The 24,341-nt window shown below is 56.9% G+C and overlaps 4 protein-coding genes across 4 annotated transcripts; 2 read left to right on the top strand and 2 right to left on the bottom strand.

Moving 5' to 3' along the window:
* Positions 1-145: 145 nt before the first annotated feature.
* On the bottom strand, positions 146-11,133 carry LOC34619093. The gene is made up of 20 exons (XM_026338392.1): positions 10,228-11,133; positions 9,917-9,978; positions 8,935-9,514; positions 8,386-8,713; positions 8,163-8,216; positions 7,617-7,758; positions 7,315-7,453; positions 6,083-6,367; positions 5,713-5,906; positions 4,163-5,497; positions 3,782-4,001; positions 3,390-3,658; positions 3,048-3,151; positions 2,430-2,918; positions 1,806-2,182; positions 1,567-1,678; positions 1,136-1,272; positions 819-911; positions 393-524; positions 146-256 (listed from the first exon to the last, which is right to left on the bottom strand). The coding sequence occupies exons 1-20, from the start codon at positions 11,131-11,133 to the stop codon at positions 146-148; spliced, it is 6,069 nt and encodes a 2,022-aa protein (XP_026194177.1).
* Positions 11,134-12,464: 1,331 nt separating this feature from the next.
* LOC34619095 lies at positions 12,465-18,052 on the top strand. Its single transcript, XM_026338390.1, has 13 exons — positions 12,465-12,495; positions 12,929-13,020; positions 13,151-13,212; positions 13,401-13,808; positions 14,012-14,057; positions 14,578-14,770; positions 15,331-15,527; positions 15,660-15,704; positions 15,999-16,533; positions 16,632-16,724; positions 17,086-17,127; positions 17,239-17,293; positions 17,653-18,052. The coding sequence occupies exons 1-13, from the start codon at positions 12,465-12,467 to the stop codon at positions 18,050-18,052; spliced, it is 2,199 nt and encodes a 732-aa protein (XP_026194175.1).
* A 3,037-nt stretch (positions 18,053-21,089) lies between these two features.
* LOC34619097 lies at positions 21,090-22,115 on the top strand. The gene has a single exon (XM_022732407.1). The coding sequence runs from the start codon at positions 21,090-21,092 to the stop codon at positions 22,113-22,115; it is 1,026 nt and encodes a 341-aa protein (XP_022590190.1).
* Positions 22,116-22,773: 658 nt separating this feature from the next.
* LOC34619098 lies at positions 22,774-23,964 on the bottom strand (the record flags this gene model as incomplete). The annotated part of the gene is made up of 2 exons (XM_026338389.1): positions 22,774-23,561; positions 23,698-23,964. Coding segments are annotated over 2 exons (1,055 nt in total), but the record flags the coding sequence as incomplete, so codon positions are not given.
* Positions 23,965-24,341: the final 377 nt, after the last annotated feature.

Below are 24,341 nucleotides of genomic sequence, written 5' to 3'. Positions count from 1 at the left end.
AGCTGCTTCTATTGTGGCAGCAGCCTGTGCTGGACAGCAGCAGACAGAAAGCGGCTTTCTAAACCGCCGCCTGCTTCCCTGCTTTATGGCCGTGTCTTGTGGCCGGTTGCCATCATGTGTAGCAGTGTTTCGTCCGCTTTCTTGCTCATGGCTTGTCCGCCCATGAGTCGCCGATTTTTCCCTCGGCCTCACAAGGGACCCGTCGCAAAAAGAGGCTTCCTGCCTCTTTCATGGTGTGCAGCAGGATCTCTAGGCCCTAAAAACGGCACATGGACATGCGCGCAAAATGCACGGCTTAGCAGAATCCCTCAAAGGGCGAACGCACAAGACGGACGGTTTCAGCGCCACAGAGCTCTCATGCAGAGATCCTTGAGAAGAAGACGTGCACGCACCCGTTCCTGGTGTCTTTCTGGAACCTGGACAATAATCTCGTCGTGTACACACATCACCAGCTGCCCTTCCACCTCGCGGAGTCGAGGGAGGAGAAGGGCTAAACTTTCCTTGGTGATATCTGCCGATGTGCCCTGCGCGCGCAAAATCCAAAAAAGATTCTGCCATAGTATCGCATATTGAAAACGCATCAATTAGTTTCCTCCCACACATGCCTCATGACAAAGGACCATAGAGACGTGGAGGCTACGGTTTCTCCTCCCTGCAAGACACCTCCCAGCCGAGAGGCAGGTGCACCGCTTCGGCAGCAGCAAAGCCTGGGGGTTTCCCACAGGTCCACGGATGTCGGAAGACGTGCCTCAGGGAGAAGGCTGCACTAGTCGCGGAACGCGCGCAGTGCGAAACACGTCTACACTCTAGAAAATTACCTGAACAGGGTAGTTAAGGGCCTTTGTGAACGAGAAATCATCGAAGGAGGCCCTGCGTCCAGACCGCGTCCGTGTCTCGAGTGGCATCAGGCGCTGCAGCACCACCACGCAGACAAAAAGAGCTGCAGGAAGCGGAGCCCTTGCAGGCGTGTGACATCTCCCCATCGTCGGTGGCAATGGAAGGAAGGTGGGAGGGAGAAAGGGGAAGGCAGGAAAGCAAAAGCTGGACGTTATTACACCCGTTATGTCACAGGGGGCGTCTCCCTGAACCAGGGGTGAGGACTGCAGAGACAAAGGCCAAGGGAGGAGGCCCGCACCTTCTGCTGCTGATGCCAACGAGTGATGCCTCTAAAATGCTTGAAAAAGTTGGCATGAAACGCTCGAGCTTCTGCAGGCGTCAGAGAGACGCCGTAGGCAGACAGCGCGTACTCGCGGAACCGAGGCACGCTAATCCCTGCACAGGAGACGATCGCAGATACAAAGCGTTGCTGCTTAACGGTCCATCTTCCCGCTTTCTCCCTCATGCGAGCCCTGCATGGCTGCTGGCCCTTTCATAGCGAGCGTTCTAGAGATAGACAGCGTTCAGGGTGTGTGGGTGTGCGTGTCTATGTGTATGTCTATGTATAGGTGTATGTGTATGCGTGTGTATGCGTATGTGTATGCATACGAGTGTGTGCAGGTTCGGAGTGGAGGTACTGGCAAGAGGAGGAGCAGGGATGAGGCTACGCTCGTTCCTGCCGCAACTCACCATAGATAAGGCCAAAGTTCACAGCTTTGGCTAGCTGGCGATCAGCCTTGCTCAGCTTGTCCTCGGGCTTTGAGAGGAGTAATGAAGCCGTCAAGCGGTGAAGGTCTTGACCCTGAAGCGCGGCAAGCACAGTGAGGCCCCTCTTAAGAGGCTCACGTGGATTTAAAGCGGCAGCAGCAAAAGCCTCAACGCACGATGCCTCGAGTAAGAGGCACGCCGCCAAAGGGGCAGCAACTGACCTTTTGGTAGGCTTCGATCATTTTCTCGTCTTGGGCAATATCTGCTGCGATGCGGAGCTCGATTTGGGAGAAGTCTGCAATAAGGAATTTCCATTTCTCTTGGTGCGCTGCATCTGTAGGTGCGGCAGGGGGCTTTAGGGCTGCTGCCGCGTCAGCAGCTTCATCCGAGGAGAATTTCTGTGCAGCGTCATCAGCGCGAGCCTCATCGGCAGCGCCTGCAGCGGGAACGGCTGGGAGGTTCAACAGTAGGCGATGCGCAGCTGGAACAAAGCAGCGGCGGAAGGCGGCTTCTCTAGGGATCTGCTGAAGATTAGGTGAGTCACAGGAGAAGCGGCCGCTGCCAGCTCCGCACTGATGCAGTTGCGCATGAATGCGCCCTGAGGAGACACTCAAAAGGCCAGTGCCTTCGCATGCCTGTGGATGTCTGCTTGCTTTTACACCTGTCGCTCTGCCTCAGCGAGCGGTGTGAATTAGGAATGGCGGGGCAGCCAGCCAACTAGGGAAAGCGGCATTCGAGAATGTGAAGCCATGAAGCGAGCCCGCGAGCACGCCCTCCGAAGAATTTGCGCGATGATGGGAAAAGCGCAAAGGCAAGACTCGCTTTCCTTTAGAGGTAGAGCGTACCAGTGGTGGGGTTGACGTGCCGAGGCAGCCGTTCAGCAAAGGCAGAAACAGCCTTGGAGGCCCTCCTAAAATTGCGCAGGGCGGCGACTGCGGGGAAGTGTGAAAGACGACTGAGCGTGTTGTCTCCTGTGTCTGTCAGTACGAATGGATTGGTTGTTGATGCATCTGCTGCTGCTGCCCCAGCGTCTGCCTTGGCAGCCGGAGGGCGCTGCCGAGTAGAAGGGGCGTGCGAGACGCCCACGCGGCGAAGGGCCTCGAGAATCTGTCTCTGGGAATTGAGATTGATGGTTTCAGCCGTCTCGCCAAGCTGCTCGAGCAAGGCGTTAGCGGCCTCCTCCTGCTCCTTCCGCAGACGCTCTGCCAACCCGTTCCAGCACGTCATGTCGAGCGCCATGCCTGTCCTCTCCATCGAGACAACTGCAGCAGACTCAGCATTTGCACATCCACTAGCAGCACTGGAGGCTAGTGATGCGGGCAGCACCTTTCGCACTCTTGGAAAGCGCTAATAGCCAGGGGCACCACGTGTGAGGGCTAGAACCAGACACACAAGGCCTCGGCTGCTGCCGCGGGCTGTACAGCACAAGTACGCGTTAAGGACTCATTTTATAGAAAAAACACCTGCGGGGAGGGTGCGGTGCTCCAAGTCAGCAACGCGCAACAGCTGGTGCTGCTGCAATCGACGGCTCAGCCGATCGTGAAGCGGCAGCAGAACGGCCGCGTCTCTGCAGCAGTCAGACCCGCAGAAACGTGACCCAGTCCTCCTAGGCTTTTCTGCACCTTACCACGCATGAAATGTCTTTCATAAAAAACCACAACACCACCTCCCCCCTTCCCTTCCCGCCCCCTAGAGGGCCTTCACGTGAGTATACCAGCGCGAACCGTGAAGAAGCGCACACCTCTCTCTATACAGAACTGGAGCTACTGGCGTCTTCGAGACACACCCGTAGTACACGCACGCACCTTGCGGCATACAGGAGCTGCTCGTCACTGAGCTCGGGGAGCTTCCAGTCGCTGACTTGCATTTGCTTGTCGAGGAAAACACCAAGGGCCCTCTCAGTCACCTGCGCTAAGGAAAAACCCGAGTGAATCTGCCCTGCTTCCAACAACCGACTCGCCAGTAGCGTATCGAAGAATGGAGGACTTAAGCCCCCCAACTCTTCGGATGCAGCAAGCGTGTACTCCGCGGAACGCCGCGCGAAGCTCGCACTGCCACTCGTGCCACTCTCCCCCTGCTGTTGTACTGCAGTAGCACCCATGGCGATCTGGGCAACGGCATCGCCGCCCTCTGCTTCTTGCTGCTGCTTCTGCTCCTGCTGCTGCTGATGATTTTGCGTCTCCTCCCCCCGCTGCTGCTGCTGATGTTGTGTCTCCTCCTCCTGCTGCTGATGCTGCTGCTGCCTGAGTTTGAGCAGAAATTGCGAAAGGAAGCTGAGATCAAATTTGGCGTGATGCATGACTTTGGTGATGAGGGGTGTCTGCAGGAGCAGCAGAAGGCCCTCCAATGAGGCGGGGGGTAGCTTAGCAACGTCATATACCAGACAGGGCAGCTCTGGCAAAGCAACTTGAACCAGCCTGCAACAAAAAGCGTGGCGCACATACGGCTTCTGTTGATGCGGGTTTGAAGCATCGCCCGTGCGGCTGGCAGGCAGGACCGCATCAAAGGCAGCTGCTTGCGGGGTGGCTAGAGCAGGTTCGAGGACTAGACAGACCAGAGCCTTCTCTACCACGCGTACCTAAGGCTGGAGGAATGAGGATCAAGGCCCGTAGTTTCCACGTCTAGGCCCATTGCGATAAGACCTTCTGGCTGTCGATAGCCCCCTGCTTCAGGCTGCCACTCTGGATTGAGCCGCTGCTGCAACTCGGGTTGCTGTTTGAGTTCTTGTTGCGGTAGTGAAGGTGACTGCCCCTGTTGCTGGTGCTTCTTGCTGCTTGCCTCCTGCTGCAAGAACTCCAGCAGCTTCCTGAGCAACACCTCAACTCTCCGCGCCTTGGAGGGAGAATCTATCAACACAAAGTCGGAGGACAAACGCTCGTCCTGCACGTGCAGAGGCACTTGCACGAAGACAACTTCCTCGCTGCTGCTGGCGCTGCTGTCGCTGCTAGCCGATTCGCCTGACGCGCCTTCTCTAGGGGATGCCGCCGCGTCTGGAGTCCTTTCTTTAGCGTTTTCGCTCGAATTGAGAGGCTTTTCAGGAGAGCCCGTGCATGCAGCAGGAGGCAGTGCACTCTCTTCAGGGGCTGCGGCGGGGCAGTCACCGCGTTCTGCTGCAGAAGCGTCGGATCGCTTCCTTAGAGCCTCCAGATCCAGCCGCGCCGCCTTCGCGTAGCTGCTGTTGCGCTGCTCTAGGTAGTGGCTTAGGGGAATTTTTTGCGTCAATGTGACATGCGGTGGTGCCCCTGTAAGCCCCTGCGAGAGATTGCCAGCAAATACAGCGCCTGCAGCTGTGGGATCCGCGGACTGATTCTGAGATTGAGGGGCTACTTCGAGGTCGACCTGCCCTGCTGCTGTGAGTAGGAGTTGCTGTTGGTGTTGTTGTTGCTGCTGCTGGCGCTGCAGCAAGCGCTCGTGCTGCTGCAGCATGCTGTCAATGCAGGCTTTGATCTTGGGGCTGCTGTGTGCCGCCGCCTGCAGATCCTCCAAGAGCAAGGCCTTGGTACGGCCCGCGCCGGCGGTTTTAATGGGCGGCTGCAGCGGCAGAGCAGCAGCAATCTCCCGTAGGACAGCAATGGGTAGCTCTCCTGACAACTCAATGGCCTTTGGAGCTTTTTTTGCCGCGTCTGCTGGCGCGGCTGTCCTATTAGAGAGCCGATTATCTCCATCCGGCTCTGGGTGGGTGGTAGCCCCCCTGCTTGCTTCGAACTTCGAGGGTGTCGTCGCCTCCACGGGAACAAGGCCTTCCGCAGCTGCAGCGAGATCGGCGCAGGGTGCCGGAGGAGGCGGGGAGTGCGCAGCCGCTATGGGGTGGCCTGCGCGAGGCCTTTCTTCTGAGAGCCACAGCCTCTGCGTGCTCCTTGGAGGGGCTGCCGCGGAAGCCATCGAATTCAGAGGAAATCCTCTGGGGGCGAACCTGCAGCAGAAGGCACAAAAGCGCCGTGCACGCATCCCGCGCCAAGCGACATATTACACGTGGAGCTTCCCAGGCCAACAAAGGCCACCTGAGAAACAGCATGCGCGATCTACCGCTGCTAGCACTTCTGCATTCGGTCCAGACAGCACGCGCAGAGTGCAACATACGAAAGAAAGACACCGCTCTCAAAGAAGGCAAGCGCCGCTGGTCCTTACAGGCTCATCAAAGACTTTGGCTCGTGCACCCCCTTGAAGGCCACTGCGTCTCGAGCGCTGCTGCGCAAGCCAAAATCGAGGCGCCTCCCTTCCTGTGCTGCTGATTCTGCTGCAGCGGCGGCCTCGCCGCGATGCATCTCGTGCGCATCCTCCGCTCCAAAGGCACTCTCGCCAGCTCGTGCCCCCTCGACGGCCTGCGCACATACAGCGCCAACACAAGAGAGAGCAAGGCGCATGCAGAACCAACACAGAAGGCTTTGCCTCGGAAGAAACAGCCCCTGAACACGTGGACTGTTCTTCCTTGCTCTACTTTTCTCAGCGCTGTAGTTTTTCCCTTGCTGTTTCTGCTCCTGCCCCTCCTCGCACCCACCCGCATCAAGAGGGACGTAGGGTCGAATACATAGGGCACCGATCCAAGCTCCCCAGAAAAACGATTCTTCCGAATTTCAAGGGCATAATGCATGCGGCGCTGTTTATGCCGGTTGGGACCGCCTCGCTGAAGGTGCTGCTGGAGCCCTTGCGGCAGCTGCTGCTCATGGCGGCTTTGATGAGAAGTCCTCGAGGCTTCGCGCTGCAGAATCACGACATTATCCGCCTCCTGCGTTGACTTGACGCTGCCAAAGACGGAGGAGAGGCCTAGGGGCACATGGTCATCCTGCGCGAGCACGTGGAAAACAACCGAAGCAGCAGCAGGTGCAGGAGAAAGGCCTTCTTCAGTGCGTGCAATTCTTCATAGATGCACCTCGGCGGGGTAAAGGGTTTATATATATGTATACTGTGCCTTTGTTCCATGCTTGGTTTTATATATATGTATATATATACTGCGCCGTTGTTCCATGCTTGTTTTGATTTGTCTGCCGCGGCGCTGCTCTCCCCCTCTCGCTCACACATTCGTTCTTACCTCTTTCCTCGGGTGCACCACAATGGAGAGGTGTACGTTGCGTTGTGTTGCAAATCGGCGAAAGGATGCGATTGCCGAGTTTTGAAGATCCCATATGTCCGACTGCCGCGCCTGGCCCGACAACATAAACTGCAAATTGTCGATTACCACATGGCCAACATCGTGTGCATACACCGCGTAGTCCATCGCATCCAAAACCTGCAGAGACAGCAGACACAACAAAGCAAGCAGAGACAGGCCTCGACAATTGATTCGCCCACCTACATCCTAGCCTGCAACCGCACTCTTCGCAAAATGGAAGGAAACGATCTGTCCAGTCCCCCGTCGTGCGCATCAGAGCAATAGTCCTCTTACACACTGCTCTCCGAATCACCAAGCCTAGGCGCCAAGGTAACCACGAGAGAGAATGAGTGAGAGAATGATAGACAGAAAGAGGGAGAGAGAATGAGTGAGCGAATGACAGAAAGAAAGAGGGAGAGAGAATGAGTGAGAGAATGACAGAAAGAAAGAGGGAGAGAGAACGAGTGAGAGAATGACAGAAAGAAAGAGGGAAAGAGAATGAGTGAGAGAATGACAGACAAAGAGAAGAGGCAACAAAAAAGGCCCGCATGAGCTAGCTAGTTCCAATATAATACGAAGGCAACTGAAGACACGTCCGAACCGCAAAGCCTCTAAAAGAGGGTGAGGAAGCGGCAGCTTACCTCCTCCACGCTAGTTGATCCGTGGAAGCGCAACAGCCAGAGCGGCAGCTGTGCAAAAGAGTCTGCTACTCGAGAAAAATCCTTACGACTGGCTCCTGCTACCCCATCGCTGAACTGCAGCATCATCATTCGCAGCAGCCTAAGGCAACCAGCACGCACAGACGCAGCTACACAGCAGCAGCGTAACTTTTATCAACAGTCGACACCTCAGCAGGAATGTGTCTCCCTCCAGTGGCCCCTACAAACCTCGGCTACAAGTACTTCCCCCCGCCACGCTATCCACAACATGCGGAAATACACACCTAATGTTGTTTACTTCAAACGAACCCCAGAGAGTCGGTACACCCTGTGAGCAGAAATCAAGAGACAGCTGAGAGAGCGCAGTTGTTTTGCCAGCGCCTGTCCCTCCGGTCCAGATGCTTAGTTCTCCTCGGCGGAAACCCCCTGCACAAGGTCGCAAAGACGCACATCTGCATCTTCCTCATCCAATTACCCACACAGAGAGGCCGCATGAAAAGCCGTAACGCACGAAAGATAAAACATCCGCAGCCTCCGTATATCCCTGTTTGCTTTTTCTACCTCCCTTATCCCTCTCTGCCTTCCTCTACCTCCCCTCTCTTTAAAAAGAGGAAAGAAGCAGCACCGAACACGCAGAAAAACACGCCTAGAGAGGCAAGTATAGGCAGTAAACGAGAAAGAACCCCTCAAAACACACGCCCTCCGTAAAAGGTCCTGTGACACCCTTGGAATCCTTGCCCCTCATGTCTCTTCTCTCTGTTTCTCTGCCTCTCTCTGTTTTTTTCCCTCTCTCTGTCTGTCTCCCTGTATCTGGAGAGATTCGCGCGTACCGAGTATGGCCGTAAAGGCGGGTAGAGTGGCACTTTGCAGGCCTCGCGTTGCAGCTGTAGTACACCACCGCAGCCAGAAAGCGTAGCACAGCGTTTTCTCTCCGAGACGCAGCAGCGCGACCTTCCGTCTACAGGGGGAGGAGGCGGAAGTGCAGCAGCATCAGCAGCAGCGGCGCGATTGGTGTAGACACGTAGACGCTGGCAAGGCAAAGCGACATCCTACCTGGCTCAACAAGTTCGTGCATAACACGTGATCGGAGATCCTGGAAGGTCAGGATCTGCTGGTGAGGTACGCGTCGAGCTGAGCAGAGCAGGGTTCGAAGATCAAGGCCTGCGAGAAGACACTCGTTAGCGTCCTTAGGAATGCGCATCTCCTCCTCCTCGTCTTCTTCTGTTTTGTCCTCTGCCAGCGCCTTCCCCGGAGTTTGCAGTCGCTGTCGCAAGTGCTCGAGGATTTCGTCCGTGTGCCTCACGACGTGGCAGCGACTGATGCCTAGCTTGGATGCCCATAGATCTGCGCCCTCGCGGCCTGCCGAGTCTTCATCAAACCACTGCATGGAAGCGAGGCAAAACATACAGCATGCGTAGCACCGCTCAGGAGCGGCAACATGAGACACACGCGAGCGATGCAGGAGAGGAGTGCACACGACAGCAGGGCACACGGTGCCTTCTTTCTATGCGGAGACACACTAGCTGCAGCCGTAGCGCAGCACCCTAGGGTTTCTCGAGCAGCTTATAACACACACATACACATACACATACACCAACGCACCAAATAGATGGACTTGAAGCGCTCAAAGAAGGGAAGCAGGTACGGAGGCAGGCTGTTGGCTCCCACTGGAACTGAAACAGTCGGCATCCCTGTTTGCTGCCAAATAGCCATCGCGTCAAATTCCCCCTCAGCTATGCATATGGCATCTCCAGAATACAGCTGCTGTTGCTGTTGCTGCTCCTGTTGCTGTTGCTGTTGCTGCTCCTGTTGGTGCCGCCCAGCAGCTGCAGCCCCTGCTTCGTCCTCTGGAGGCACCTCAGCAGCAGCAGCTACAGGCTGCGATGCATCTGCGTGCGCCTTTTTGTTACTGCTGCTGGTACTGCCAGTGCTGCTCCTCCACAACTGTCGCAACACGACGTCAGCACCGAAAAGACCCCACTTCCCGCTGGCCCTGCACGGCTCCAGACGCATGCAGCTCTTGTCTTCGATGCTCCGAACTTTTAGCCTGACAGGCATAGGCTTCGTCTGTCCTGACGCTACGCCCTTAAGGCCACGCCGCGAAGAGGCCTCCCCTGCACCTGGAGCGCGGCAGTGTACAGCCGGCATCCACGGAAACGTCACACAGCAGTGCGGCTCAGAGCTGCAGCAGTCAGAAGACAGCAAAGCCGCAAGGCAATGAAACAATCAAACAGGAGGGGTTGCGCCAGTCGTGCAGAAAGCCTTGCACAACAAACATGGGCAGTGTACACACATATTTATACGTGTATACAGATATACATGGATATGCACATGCGTATATATATATCGATATATATATATATATATTACATATACGTACATATACATGTGTATACATATGTGAATTTATATATACATTTATATATGTATATATATATTTAAAAGGGCTACAAATGCGGTAAAACGCAAATAATCAACACCACGCCGTGCAAAGCGGTCCTCTAGTAAAACCAGCAAGGGCAAGGGAGTGTTCACGTCGTGCGAAGTGCAACGCAGCACCCCTACAGCGCAGGGAGAGACTTACGGGCCTTCGCCACTAGCCGGTGGAAAGAAGAAGACACCAGAGCCTACACCAAACTCAAGAAGCTGCAAAAAGCACATACACACACACACACACACACACACACACACACACACACACACACACACACCAATAGCCGTTCATAACAAGCGATTGGCGACGTTTTTTTAGTAGTACTACCACCCTTTGCCCTCCGCCGCCTTCCCCTTCGTTCCTCTCCCCCCTCCTCCCGATCGCAGTATCCCCTTTTTAGCAGCAGCGCGAATCAATGGCCATACTAAGACTTGTGCAGCCTAGCAGCTAAGAAATCGCACCGTTTCCACCTTTAGGCCCCGCTTCTCGGTAAGATACCTCAGCACGCGCCTATGGCAGTCCTCGCTGTTTGCCCTGTTGCCGCTGTTGCCTCCTTCAGCAGCAGCGACCGTGGCGACAGCTGCCAGGTTCTTCGCATACACGTCTAGCTGTGGCTGGTGCTGCTCCCTGTGCGGGTGCACCCCGGGGACGTTTGTGTTTTCGCACTGCCCCCCGTCGAATAGAGGGGCGGGCAGCGTCAGCATCATCGCTTGCTGCTGCCGCTGTTGCGGGAGAAACATGCCCTCTGCACCACTGCCGCCGCTGCTGCTGCTCAGGTCGCCTGTGCGCATCTTGAAGTCGAAGAGGCTACCTTTAGAGCCGCACCTGTGGCAGTAAAAATTGCCCGAGTTTCTAAAAAAGATCAGCTTGTTAAGGTTGTCTCGCTTGTTCTTGTGGGGAGGGCAGAAGGGGCAGAAGGTCACAACAAACTTCTCCGCGTCTTCGGAGAAGACAAGGCCCTTGCGTTGCAGATAGGACCTCAAATCCGGGGAGCTGTACAGCTGCGAGTAGTGCGAAACAAATGGCGCCTTGGCGGCATAATTGCTGGTGTTGCTGTTGCTGCTGCTGCTGTAGAATACCGGCTCGCTGAAGAACGGAGAAGGCGACGAATCAGTCCACGGCCCCTCGACGGAAGAGCGACTCCCCACTCCCAAAAATTGCTGATACGGCTGCTGCGACGGCGGTTGCTGCTGCAGCTGAGGGCCCACAAACGGCGATAAGCGACTCCTACGGCTCTTGCCACGAGCAGCATCACTTGTGCCCTTGCCGCTATCGCCACCGTCATCGCCTTCGCTAAGCGGAAAAGCTTGCCTTTCCTGCGTGTTCTCCCCCTCCTCTCCATCAGCAGCAGAGGAAGACCTTGACATACCCCGTAGACGCTGCAGAGTGCGCATGCCGCCCGTTGAAACAGGAGCACCTGCGCCTCCTGCAGCTGCGCTGGAGGCGTGTCTACCCCCTTTGCCGTCAGACTGCTCCGTGAGGGCGGCCTGTCTCAGTAGAAAGGCACACGAACTCCTCTTCTTGCAGGTGCAGCATCCTTCTAGGGTGGGTAGTGCATGCAGCGACGCCTGCTGCCAGGATCGCTTGCTGTACGATGCCGCAGCAGCCAAGTCGCACCAGCAACTCACCGTCACCAGCAGCAGGAGCAGCAGGAGCTTAAGGATTCCACTTGTGTATGCGGATCGGCATGCTAGCGCAAACTCAGTGGCGTATGATTGGTGATCTTGCTTCAGCAAGCGCTGCTGCTGCTGTTGCCGCTGCCGGTGCTGCGGCGGACAGACACTCGAAGCCATCTTTTGTCGCAGACGGCGAGAGGGCGGGATCGAACGCACTCGTTCATCTATTATTGCGCCTCCCGGTTGCAGCAGCAGGGGCTGCTGTTTGGCTGTCTGCGGCTGCAAACAGCGGGTGCATCGGGCACGGGAAAGAAGCAGTTTATTGTTTTGCAGGGATGCTGCTTGCTTTTGCTCCTTCTTTTAAAGTTGCTGCAGTGTCTTGAGCGCTTCCAACGCCTTGAGCTGCCTGTGCTGCACAAGCAGCACAGGCAGCTCGAGAACGATGCTGGACTGTATGTTGCTGCCACCGTACTTGCTGTACTTCGAGTCTGTCGAGCCGAAGCCCTACATGGCGTGCCTCCGCAGCAGATCTGTCATTAAAAATCTCAAAAAGAGAAATGCGGCTGCGGGGTTATAGTGTTGTTCAGGAAGAATACCATGTTATTCCTCCTTCCTCTAGTGAAGGATCGATCTTCCAGCGGCAAACGTGCACTTGCGATAGGGCTGGCCGTTGCTGCTGCTGGTATTGGATACTAACGAAGCAGAGGCCCCTAACACAATGGCCAAGCAGTCGTGCGCTGGGCTTTATATGTGCCTAGGTTGCTGCTCCTGCTGCGCGATACCCTGGTGGGGTTGTTGGTGGTTCAGGCAAGGCGTGCCTGTGCTGCTACAAATGCAAGTGCTGCAGCACAAGTCAACCTTCTTCTGCTCTCGAGGAGCCTAAAGCCGAAGCTCTTCGGCCTACTAAGGCCAAAATTCAAGATTCTCTGAACAGCGTGGATACGATCCTGTGCCCGCCCCCCTGTGCAAGGTGAGCCTACACTAGCAGCTACTGCTACTACTGCTGCTGCTGCTGCTGCATGCAGCAGCATCGAGAGTATGAAGGCGGCAACCTATCTATGCAGTCCTTCGCATGTTTAAAGATGCGAGTCGTTGGAGATATTGTTTTTCCGGGTATTATGGTGTGATGTGTCTTTTTCTACTGCCGCAGCCGGAGGTGTGTGCTTGCGCCTTCCAGTTCTGCGCGATTGCTGCAGCGCCATAAGTTGCAGCAGCAGCAACGACAGATTAGAGGTAGTTTGTAAAAACTGCCGAAACGAGCTTCGCATGCAGAAGCATCTGGCCGTGGTGCCTGCCGCAGTGCTCTTCTTGGCTCTCGTTTGCCGGACAAACACCTACCGTTTCCCCTATCCACGGCTTACAAAGCAGCAGCGCTTACAGGCGCTTGAGCCAGCCAGCAAGATGCATTCAAGGAGTGCAGCAGCAGCACCAGCGGCTGCCGCGCACGCCGCTGCAGCCACAGACGGGGCCGCGCTGTTGGCGAATCGCTGTGGCGATCCAGCTGCAGCTCAAACGGCTGCAGCGGCTGCTGGAGAGGCTGCCGAAGGGGCAGCAACAAGAGCAGGGGATCTTTTAAGGCGTCATGCTTCCTGCAAGAGCTGGAGGCGCAACAAGGCGGAGGTCATAGAGCAGTGGATGGTGCGTTTTTATCCGCTGCCTCAGAGCTACGCTCGAGACTGCGCTCAGGCCTTTTCCATACATATATGTATATAAAGGCTTGCTTCCCAAGCACCCCTTTGTTTAATGTCGTGCGCCGATTACTGCGCAGCGGGAAAAGGGGCTGCCGTTCGTGCGACTGGACAAGACCGCCGCCGCAGCATGGGGGTTCCTGTAAGCTTGCCAGCAGCGTGCCGGCTGTGTTTTACTGCTTCGCTCGATTGTTGATTTTTATGGGGAAGGGTATTGTCAGTGGTTCGGCATGCGCCCCTGTGGCGTCGGTATACTGCGCTGCTGCACATACGTTTTTGCCTTTGCCGCACACAGCGTCTCGCCCTTGTGCGGTGTACGTACTGCTGCAGGGACTTCGAGAGCCCTGAGCAGCTGGCGCAGTTCGAGAGAGCCACAGAAAAGCTGCCTTTTAGAGGCAGCATCATTTACCTGCATGCGGCAAACGCTCGGGAAGAGCGCCAGCAAGAAACAGTGCAGCAAGAAGCATCCCACCAAGAAGGACTCCCCCGGCAGCCGCAAAAGAAGGCGATGCCACCGTTGAAGGAAGGGCACGTGCGAAAGCGATCGCGGGTTCATTCGGCAGCAGCAGCAGGAGGCTGTGATGATGAAGGAACTGCAGCAGCAAAGGCAGGAACAACAGAATGCGACTTCGGCCTGGAGCAGCACCGGCAGCTGCCAGCCCTCTTACAGCTTATTGATAACAAGCCGCATCTCACGGATGCTGCCTCTATTGAGCAGCGCGTCGCCCCTCTGCACGGGTACGAAGTGTTGGCTGCCGACGTTGGCACTGGCATCGGTGCTGCATGGGCATTCTCGGCTTTCCCGCAGCAAAAGCGTCAGCAAACGCTGCTGTTGCTGCTGCTCTTGCGCATGCAGCGCAGGCAGTGCCAGCGCGACTAAAGGCAGCCCGCTTGCGAGGCCTCGTTGTTGTTCGTGCTGCTGCTGCTGCGTGTTTTTGAAGGTACTCGTACTATGACCAGCTTCAAATGAAGCACACGTATCTCAAGGCAAGTCTAACTTCCTCTGCTGCCTCAAAGCCTTAAGAGGTTAGGCCGGCCCTGCTCTTTGAAGGCGTGCGGCATGCATTCAGACGCCTCTGCATCCGTCTTGACTCTTGCGATGGCTGTTGCTGGAGCGCGATCTTCAGACTTGCATAAGGAGGCTTACAAAGGAAGCACACCAGAGATACCTGCGGCTGTTACCCGCGGAGGAGCGCAACAAACAGCAGAGACTGCAGCAGGAGAGTAAAAGCAGCACCAACGCGAGCGACCAGCCGCAGCAGCAACAACACCAACTGCTGGTGTCTCTACCTTGGCATTCGCCGAGGGTTGCGAAGCGCTGGGTTGGCTGTGACGTGCGTGCACCGATATGTCCACGCCTTATGTGGCCTGTGCTAGTTTTTGCCTCTTTCTACCTCCTTTTCCTGCTTCAGTGCTGCTGCCGTCACCACCAACGCTGCTGCTGCTCTCTTGATTTTATTCGTGGGTAATGCGCATGCACCCCTTCTCGCCGTGCGGCAATCCTCAGGTGCTGCCTGCTCTGCCGGCCCCTGTTGAGGGGCGTGTCGGATACCGCAACAAGTGCGAGTTTACCATCGGCCTCACCCGCAAGCAGCAGGGGCAGCCCCTCGAGCTGCAAGCTGACGAGGAGGAGCAAACAACTCCCTGCGTCGGCTTCGTGTGTGGAGTGCAACGGATGCAGCCGCAAGTTGCGCCTCCTTCCGGGCTGCTGCTATTGAATCATGGCATGCAGGAGGCGGCGCGTGCCATGGAGGTGAGCAGGGAGCTCCCCCAGCGTAAACGCTGGAGGCCGTTGCTAGCCGTCCCTACCGAGCCGTATTCCACTTACACACCTGTACGAATTGCATTTCGCCCCTCTGAATTGCCGCAGAACTTCGTTAAAGCCTCCAAGCACGCAGTCTATGACCGTCGCACCCATCAAGGCAAGTCGCTTGTGGCGTGTCTTTCCGAGTTAGACCTTGTCTACGGCACGCCTGCTGCTGCTGTCTCCTCGCGCCGCGGGCGGCATAGCCCGTGCTGATTGGTGTTGCCTCATGTACTCCGCCTTGAGTTGCGGCTGCGGAAGGTCGTGTAGGAGAGGGGAAGGGAAGTTCCCTCGCGGCTCAGCGGGCTGAGTTTCAGACCTCCCCTCGCCGTGTGCCCCTCACGCTGCCAAGGGCCCCCCATCTGTCCCCTCAATAGCGCGCAGAGGACTGTCTCCCAGCCGAAGCAGCAGCTGCACGTCGTCACTTGCTGCTTTCTCGATGCCGCTCTCACGCCGCAGGTACTTGGCGCTTGCTCATGGTGAGGACATCCGCGTGGAGTCGATCGATGATGCTGGCTGTCCAGATACGACCTTTCGAGTCGGAGTCTCAAGAGTCGGCGCACGCGCGCAGCGAGCTGATTCAGTCGGTGGTGGCTGCTTTCGGGGGGCGTACCTTTGGGGACTACAAGGTCACCTCCATCTATCTGCAAGAAGTACGGCGATGACGGCTGCTGCAGGGAGTGCAGGAGGAGGTGTTGGCGCAGAGGCCGTGAAAGAGATGCAAGAGGGGAGAGGGGCGGTGATTGCCTGATGCGTGTTTGTTTTGGGGGCTTTTTCTCTCTCAGAATTCCGCCTTGTCGGACTCCGTCGAGGGGCATCCTATGGAGAAGGTGCGAGCAGTAGGGCCGCTACAAAAAGCGTCTCGTCTCGCCGTTAAAAGGAAAAAAAATTTTGCGCGCATCGGTGCCCGCTGCTGCGGCGGTCCTCATCCCTCCTTTTTCACCCGCGGGCAGTGGGGGGCGGCACACCTGCACGAAGTGTTAATCAGCAGTGGGAGCAGCAGATTCGCGAATTTTTCATGCTGCATAGGTTTTTCTCAGAAGAACCTCTAGTGCAGCAGCACCATCGCTGCGCTGCCATGAGGGTGCACCAGTGGTGTCTTGCTGGCTGAGTGGTGCATGCAGATCTATGGCAGCGACGTACTAGAACAGAGGCTCTTCGACCTCCACTTCCGGCTAGGCCCCTCCTCGTTTTTCCAGGTGGGCTGCGGTGCACGGAGACAATTCGCGCCCACTGCGGCGGCTATCTGCTGCCTCCACCGCTGTCTGAAAAGCTCAGACAAGGGAAATAGGGCAGCGGCAACAGCAAGGCTTTTCGATAGAGGAGCGCCCTGCGCCTTCGCGGCAGCGACAGCTGCTGCACCTGCCAAAGTCCTTTTGTCGGATATATGCGCTCAGACAAATACGCCGGCTTGCGAGACGATGTACAAAGCGGTGCTAGAAATGCTGCTGCCACTGCCGCCCTCTGGCCCGCTGCTGGACGTCTGCAGCGGGGCCGGCACGATTGCACTCTGCGCAGCAGCAGCCATCAAGCAGGCTGCAAACAGCAGCAGCAGCAGCAGGAGAGTCATTGGGATTGAGATGGTCGAAGCGGCTGTGATGGACGCAAGACGTAATGCTAGACTCAACGGGCTAGAGAAAGACGTTCACTTCATTGCCGGTATGTCGAATTGTACCTCCTGTTTCTTATTGCTCTTGCTGCTGCGGCGGCAGAGGCTTACACTTCGGCGACCTGTGTTTTCGCTGTAACCGTTTTAGGCAAGGCAGAAGACGTCCTGCCCGGCCTGTTGGAAGAATTCAGTGCGGAGACGTACATCTCGGCTGTTGTAGATCCTCCTCGCATGGGCCTCCGTAAGCTGTTTCTTATTCTCCTGATACTACTACTACTACTACTACTACTACTACTACTACTACTTCTACTATTACTATTCCTACTCCTAATACTATTACTATTGCTACTACTACTACTACTACTGCTGCTGCCTTGTCGCTTGCTGTTCGCTTGGCTGCGATCGCCAATTCCAACGACGTTTTTGCTGTGTCTTGACGGTTAAAGGTCATCTCGAGCAAGCCTTGCCGTGGCTGCCAGGCGACTCAAGAGCAAACGCCTCGCTGTTGCTTTTGGGGGGCTGCCGTAGCTGCAGGGGTGCACAGGCTGCGCACCATTACTGGAGATGCGGCATCTGTATGTCTGATCGTTTTTCTTTCGCAGATCCGCAGGTCCTGAAGGCGCTCAAGCAGTGCAAGCAGCTCGGTGCGTTATGCGTGACAGTTGAGGCTTCCGAGCAACACGTACAGCCAGTGTGGCAGAGGCAAGGGGAAAAGGGTCGCTCTTGTTGCGTTTTGTGTGTGGCGGTGAACGCAGAGAAGCTGGTGTATGTCTCGTGCAACTGCAAGACTCTCGCAGAGAATGTGCTGGAGTAAGTCTTCCGACTCGGGCCTATCTATGATGCGTCTGCTTGCGGCCGAGGACCTGTGTGTGGCATGTGCTTATTTTTTACCGAGTGCATGCGCATGCAAAAAGCAAAGCCGCTTGCCAAGTGTGGCTATCCACCGCTCCGCCTACGCAGACGTGCCTGCTAGTCCAGGGCCTTCCCTCTATCTGTTGCCGCGCTTGCAGGAACCTATCTGAGAGGGCAAACCTAGTGCTGCGCATAGGCATGTTTAGCGTTGCTTGCTGCCATTTCTTACAGCACTTGTGGCAGATGTGTTTTCTCTGTCACACGCGCCGCCTCCTGAGTGCCCTTCCCCCTCCCCCTTTTTTCTTCTCCCTTCACAGGCTCTCCTCTGAGGAGTCCGATGACCCTTTTGTTCCCATCGCGGCGCTCCCTGTCGACATGTTCCCCCACACCCTGCACTGCGAGGCCGTGCTCTTATTGGCGAGGAGGAGCAGGGCTGCTGCCACGGCAGCTGAATACCACAGCACCAAGCGCGACAAGCTCCTGAAACTCACAGCAGTCGAGCCAGCACTAGCCACGGGAGAGCCTTTTACGCCGTCGGATGACGAAGAAGACGAGGAAACAACTCACCAGGGCATGGAGGCAGCCGCAGGCTGCACCCGTGAGAACGGCGACGGCAGCGGCCCCTCCACAAATAAACATGCGCACCCGCAGCACCTCCCCCCAGCAGCAAGTAGTACCACTCCCATCTGGCAAGGAGCTAATCCGCTCCTCGACTAGCTGGCTAGCCTGCATACTAGGCGTCTGCCTCGCAAAAGGCACTGCCTGTCCAGCTTGTTTGCTGGCTGGCTAGCCAGCCAAATAGCCAGAGGCCGGCCACTAACGTGGCTCGGTCGGCACCCCACTACCTACGTAGTGTGTGACATTTCGCCCGTACGGCATTGGCTGCCATCCAGTGGATCGCCCCTCTAAAAACGCCACTCTCTTTTGGCCAGCGAAATAGCTAAACATGGTCAGGGCGAAGGGGACGGATTGCCTATTCCCGAAAGAGAGCGAGTGCTGCCTCGCTAGGTAGATAGATATCGCCTTGCGAGCTAGATAGACAATCCTCGCTAGGTAGATAGATATCGCCTCGCGAGCTAGATAGACAGTGCCTCGCGAGCTAGATCGAGATCGCCTCGCGAGCTAGATAGACAGTGCCTCGCGAGCTAGATAGACAGTGCCTCGCGAGCTAGATAGAGATCGCCTCGCGGGCTAGATAGACAGTGCCTCGCGAGCTAGATAGAGATCGCCTCGCGAGCTAGATAGAGAGTGCCTCGCTAGCTAGATAGAGATCGCCTCGCGAGCTAGATAGACAGAGCCTCGCTAGCTAGATAGAGATCGGCTCGCGAGTCAGCTAGATAGAGATCGCCTCACGAGCTAGATAGAGATCGGCTCGCGAGTCAGCTAGATAGAGATCGCCTCACGAGCTAGATAGACAGTGCCTCGCTAGCTGTGCCGCCCAGGTTACATGCCGGGACCTTAAAAGGTATCCTCCGCGAAACCAACTCCCCTAGCCTCGCTCACAGAGTAGAAAAGCACTTTCCGATAAGCAGCCTGAAGTGCAGCAGCAGGTCTTACCGAGGGAAATTTTCGCTGCCGACAGTCACTTTCAAAGCCCGCTCGCAGCCGTGCACAAGGGTGCGGCCGCAGTAGGCTGGGATTGCAGCATCCGAGTCACCCCTGTATTGCTCGGCTGTGGTTGCAAAGAATCCCCAGACTGCAGGCCTGCATGAGAGAGAGGGGCAGTTGCTGTTAGCCCAAAGGGTTTACGAGGGGACTTGCATCCCGCGCCTAATGCGCAAGCAGCAGCTGCTGTTGCTCCTGCTGCTCTTGTAGCTGTCGCATCTCCTGCATTTCGATGCCGATTGCTACGTCCTTTTCGGAAAGGCGTCCTTCCCGAGGCGCTTCCCCCCCAGCAGACTGCACTCGGAACACGATGGCTTCGCCCTCCGCACGGCGGCAAAGGCAGGTTGCAATAGCGCCACAGAGGCAGAAGCTGCTGAGCAGTGCCACCCAATATCCAGCTACAGATGCGCAACGCACCGCACGTAACAGCAAGAAAAGTACATTTTTGCGAGACGATCACGTGCGCCGCCGTTTTCGCCCCCTGCCGCAGGCAGCTGCGGAGCTGCTGCTGCAGCCAAATGATAAGCAGTGGCTAAGCGCCGGAGAAAGCGCATGCAACAGTATCAACAGCAGTACGTACAGCGGGTGGGAAAGCCTGAGATCACGAGGCACGCAAAGAAATGGAGGAACCCCAAGGAGAAGCAGAAGTCGGGAATCTTGCGAGAACGCTGGACTACCCGATAGACGCAAAAAGACCTGAAAAGCAGCCGCTCCACACGCAGCAACGCAGCTTTTTTTAAATCATCTGGACAGACACCAAAAAAGCGCAGCTCTAGAGGCGGCAAAACCGCTGCTCGCACTAGTGGCAACGGCGGCACGCACAGCAGGGCGCCAGTCAGCAGAAGCGCAGCATCGAGCGCTGCTCCCGTCTCGGGAAGAGTTTCCGAACTGCCGCTGCTGAAGAGGAAGAGCACTTGACGGCCCTGGAGTGGCTGCGGTGTTACTGTCGGTGCAAGATCCTCTTTGCGCCGAGGAAGCGCGACTTCCGGCTGTTGAACTTGCTCTTGCTTGTCCGGAACTAGCAAATCTGACTGGGGTTCGGTTTGCCGAGGCAGCTGGCGGTTCTGTAGCACCGTGAGCGCTCCGAAGGACGCGCCACTGAGCAGCACGTAGAAAGAGCTCAAGAGCAGCAACAACTGTGAGAACAGCATCACGGGGTCGAACTTGTCGCCTCCATAGAGGGTGCCTTGCAGCAGTTGGGGAGGGCCTCTTCTTCTGCCGCCGCCGCAGCCGCTGTCGGTCCCCTGAGAGCGCTGCATCTCGCCGGCAGCCTGTTAAGGCTGCAAGCTACCGCACACTCCTGCCTCAGTCTTCTTCTGCCCCCGTCCAGTGCAGCACACACACGAACGCTGCAACCTGGCTAACCTTGGAAGGAGGTGAGAAGGTGGCGGCGTTTTGGCTATCCATTAAAGCCCCTGTCTTAGCGCCGTGTGGCGATTGGCTCGAAGCTCTGGCCGCCCCAGCTGCTGCCGCTAGCTCGCACACCTTCTCCGTGTTGAGGCGTAAAGGTTCTGCACGCTCGATCCCCGCAGAAAGAGCGCTGACGGGCTCACGAAGGTAGGGAGGGGGGCCCTCTTGCAGACTCCCTGGCAGCCCAGCTTGGCGCAGCGCCAGGAGGTATACGCGATGGGATGGATACCGGAAGACGAAAGCGTATTAAAGGTTTAAAAAAGACCATCGGCTACCTTTAAAACGCATGCTGGTGTGTGGGTGACAACGTCCTCGCGTTTTACAACTGCCGCACTCAATGGCGTACACCTCGCGCTGGGGCTGCGCCACTCTTGCATGCATGGCGGTGCTGTATCGAAAAGGGGGCCTCCCTCCTCGAAACGCATGTATGTATATTCCTTTTCTTTTGCCTCCTTCTTAGTGCCTTTGGCTACGTTTTGCGTTTTTGTACCTTGTCTTTGCTGGCGGTGGGTGGTGGTGGAGCGAAGGCGCCCCTTTGGCGTCCGCTTGTGGACCTCACTTGAATATCTCCCTCGCGCTCCCGCTCACGAGGAATCAGCAGGCCCTGCAGCCTCTTGCACTGACTGTATGTACACTGCAGCAGCAGCGGTCGCGGCGTCTGCGCGCGTCAGGAGCCCTGGTGGCTGTCTGCGTGGTTTTAGCCGCCCTCAGCAGGAGCAGCACAAACACCACTAGAAGGATGGGAGATTGCGAACTGTTACGACGCGCCTGTCCACGTTCCTTCATAGCTCCATTTTTGCAGCGGCGTGTACGGCCGGATGGCCGGAGGCCCTCAGAAGTTCGCAGCGCTGAGATCGTTGCAGGGGGCCCCTATGAAGGGGCGAGGCAATCAGAGGGTTGCCCAGGCAGCGCCCCCCCGCGCCCTCCGCTGGCTGCAGCACATGCGTCCTCGTCAGTGAGAGCCGGTGCAGACTGGTGGTTCGCAGCAGTTGAGTGCAAGTTGGGCCCTCCTGTGCCGCTTCCTCCTCGCAATGGCAGTCCTCACGGAGAGTGTGGCAGTGGGGGCAGAGTTGTCGTGGTTGTAGACATGCCGCGCATCTGTGGCTGTTCCCAAGACGACACAGTGGGGACCTCCAGAGAGGTGTCTAGACACCTCACGGCTCTGCTAAATGACCCTTCGGTCTTCGACTGCGGACAGCTGCAATTCCCGGGCCATCCGGCTGCGGCCGTCGAGGCGGATCCCGGATGCGGAGACAACCATAACAACAGTAGCAGCAGTATCAAGTTTTACTGGCACTTGGAGGTGCGAGTAGTGTGCCTGCAGTTCGGAGGCAGCCTCTTCAGAGCTCCCACCCTTGCGGCCGTTGCCGCTTTGGGGGCCCTGAGGATCCCGGATGTCGAATGGGATCCACAGAAAAAGTGGTGGTCGCTTCTTCCCCCGTCTTCCGATTTGCGTGAAGACCAAACAGGGGAGGGCGGCGAGTTGGTGGTGGTCAGGGGACATAAGGTTGTGCTGCATGCCCTGCCCGTTTGTGTGACGGCGTGCCAGGTTCTGCATAACACTTGGGTTATAGATCCAACTCAGGAGGAGAGGCAGTTGGGGCCGCTGGTAGGCCTTGTCTCTCCGGCACAAGGGGCCCCTCTCTCAGTGCACAAACTGCAGGGAGGCCCCCTAGATGCCCTCCTCCTGCAGCAACTGCAACTGGCTGCTGCGTCGGCTATCGATGAGACGAGAAATCAGCTCGCCAAAGCCATTTTAGGCTGACTATGTATAACCGCTTTAAAGTGCACTTGAAAGCAGTGACGGGGGATGGGAGAGGACGGGTGGATAGCGTGGGGGAGGGGAGATGAGAGGAGGGGAAGAGGACATCCGGTTGTTTGCGAATTAAGCTGTCCCCCGCGGTTCAGGCACTTTGTAGATGCAGGAGAGAGACACGAGGCGCCATGAGAAATAGAGCGGCAACACACTAGCAGAGGCTGCAGTCGAGGAATACAGAGGACCAGATTTCTACACATCCTCTTAGGGGGGTGGCAAATATGAAGGGAGAGATCTCCAGAGTGCCCAGCACAGAGTCACACATAGAGGGCCCCCATGAAAGACACGTAGGCGTATCCCGCCAGTAAAATCTGCTCGAACGACACCTGGGGCTGCTCCGCAGAGAAACGTTTAACTGAGCGGCAGTGACACCCCGAGCGCCGTGCGCTTTCCTCATTGTAAAGCGGGCAGGAGGGGCAAGGGCGAGAGAGCACACGGCAGGGCGGTGCTGTGCGGCTGCACGCCTGCCGGTGTGGGTGGGTGGGTATATGAATGAGCCTTTCCTTCGCACACAGCTCTCTCTTTGTGCAGCATGTGTTGAAGCGTATCTCGCTCGTGTGGCCGCTTCCCGGACGCCTGCCCCGCGCACGGTGCGCGGGAAGGTGTCTCAGTTGTGCCCGCTTTCCATGGAGAGGATTGTCATCTCGAGAACGTATGCATCTTTCTGTCGGATGAAGCTTTCCCTGATTTTTGGAGGCCAATCTCCCGCGGCAACCGTCTGTGCAGTGCAAGGGACGGAAAACAGCCCGAAGGCGAAGGGCTTATGCCACAGCCGAGTAAACATACTGCTGGCGGAAGCAGCAGGAGCCCGGAGTTGAAAAAACACTCTATTTCTATCCTCGCAGTCTCGCTTAATACTCTCTTTTAAGGCGCTGTCGGCAGCCTCCAGCGGAAGGTTGATACCCACGTACAGGCAGACCTTGTCTGTGCCCCTCCGAAGCCCAGGAATGAAGGGTACAGAGTTTAGAATTAGTTGGGTAGGGCCGACTGCGGGATGCGACTGTGCTTTATTGGCGTCATACTGCAAGAGCTGCTGAAGCCGCTTGTCAGCACGGAAAAGCACCACGTGTACGAGGCGCGAAGCTGATGCAGGGTCACCTTGCGTTCCGCTGGAGTCATCCGTATCCCCGTCCTGCACGCCTGTCTCGACTCCAGCTCTTTTAATCAGGGAGGCGTTTTGGCGGCCTCGTCGCACGAGGTCTCCCGCAGCAGTGGGGGAGGGGTATTGCTCGCTGGGCTGGAGAGACAGCTCCGTAGAGAAGGCGCCTGTCTCGGAATAACAGTTATCCGCAGTGGGCATCACTCCCGCAGGCAGATACAGCAGCTCAAGGAAGAGCCCCAGCGACTCGATAAAAGCACCTGAAGCGCAGAGGGCCACCCCGGAGCGAATGGAAACTCAGAAGCTACTCCTAAAGAGAGGTGGCGTGTTAAGGGCAGTGGTGGTGGCAGGCACAAAAAAGGCTACTGCGGAAGAGGCCACGAACGCACATCCAAGGGCGAGGAGAGTGCAAGCTGGTGTTCGATGACGCACTCTTGTTGCTCAGTGCAAGGGTCACGACAAACTGCGCCCTAAATACCGCAGTTGTGCTGGTAGGGGTGGTGGATGCTCCCCCCGAGGCGTCGAGCGACAGAAACTCGGCGAAGGGCTCCTTCTCGAAGGCCGTAACGGAAACCAGGAACATGCCTGGGGTGAGTGTGGACCGTGTCATGACAGCGCCGACAATGACTCCCGCAGAGACCGCAAAGGCGCACAACGCCACGATCGTCAAGAGCTGAATGCAAACCTCTATCAGACGCTCTGAGAGGCACAAAGGGCACAGATAGCGCAGGAGGGCACAAGGTGGGTAAGAAACGCCGCAGGATGAGGGATGCGTAGACGAGAGAGAGAGAGAGAACAGAGAGTGAGTGAGAGAGAGAGAGAGAGAGCGAGAGAAAGAGAGCGAAAGAGCGAGAGAGAGGGAGAGAGAGGGAGGAATGGGAGAGAGACACACAGAAAACCCGATGCACATAGGACCCCCGAGAGTCTTGCTCAGTCATAAACAACAAACACCCACCTGTGGTCCCTCTGGGGCGCTTGTGACCTCTACCCCGCGCCACAACCTCCTCGCGGACGTTCTGGTTGTTGTTTGTTGTGTGGTGTTGTTAGTTGTTTGGTGTTGTGTCTTTTTCATTAGT

The sequence above is a fragment of the Cyclospora cayetanensis genome, unplaced genomic scaffold (genome assembly GCF_002999335.1).
Source record: "Cyclospora cayetanensis isolate NF1_C8 unplaced genomic scaffold, CcayRef3 CcayRef3_contig_257, whole genome shotgun sequence".
Taxonomy (NCBI): Eukaryota; Apicomplexa; class Conoidasida; order Eucoccidiorida; family Eimeriidae; genus Cyclospora; species Cyclospora cayetanensis.
This window is presented reverse-complemented; position numbering and strand designations above follow the sequence as displayed.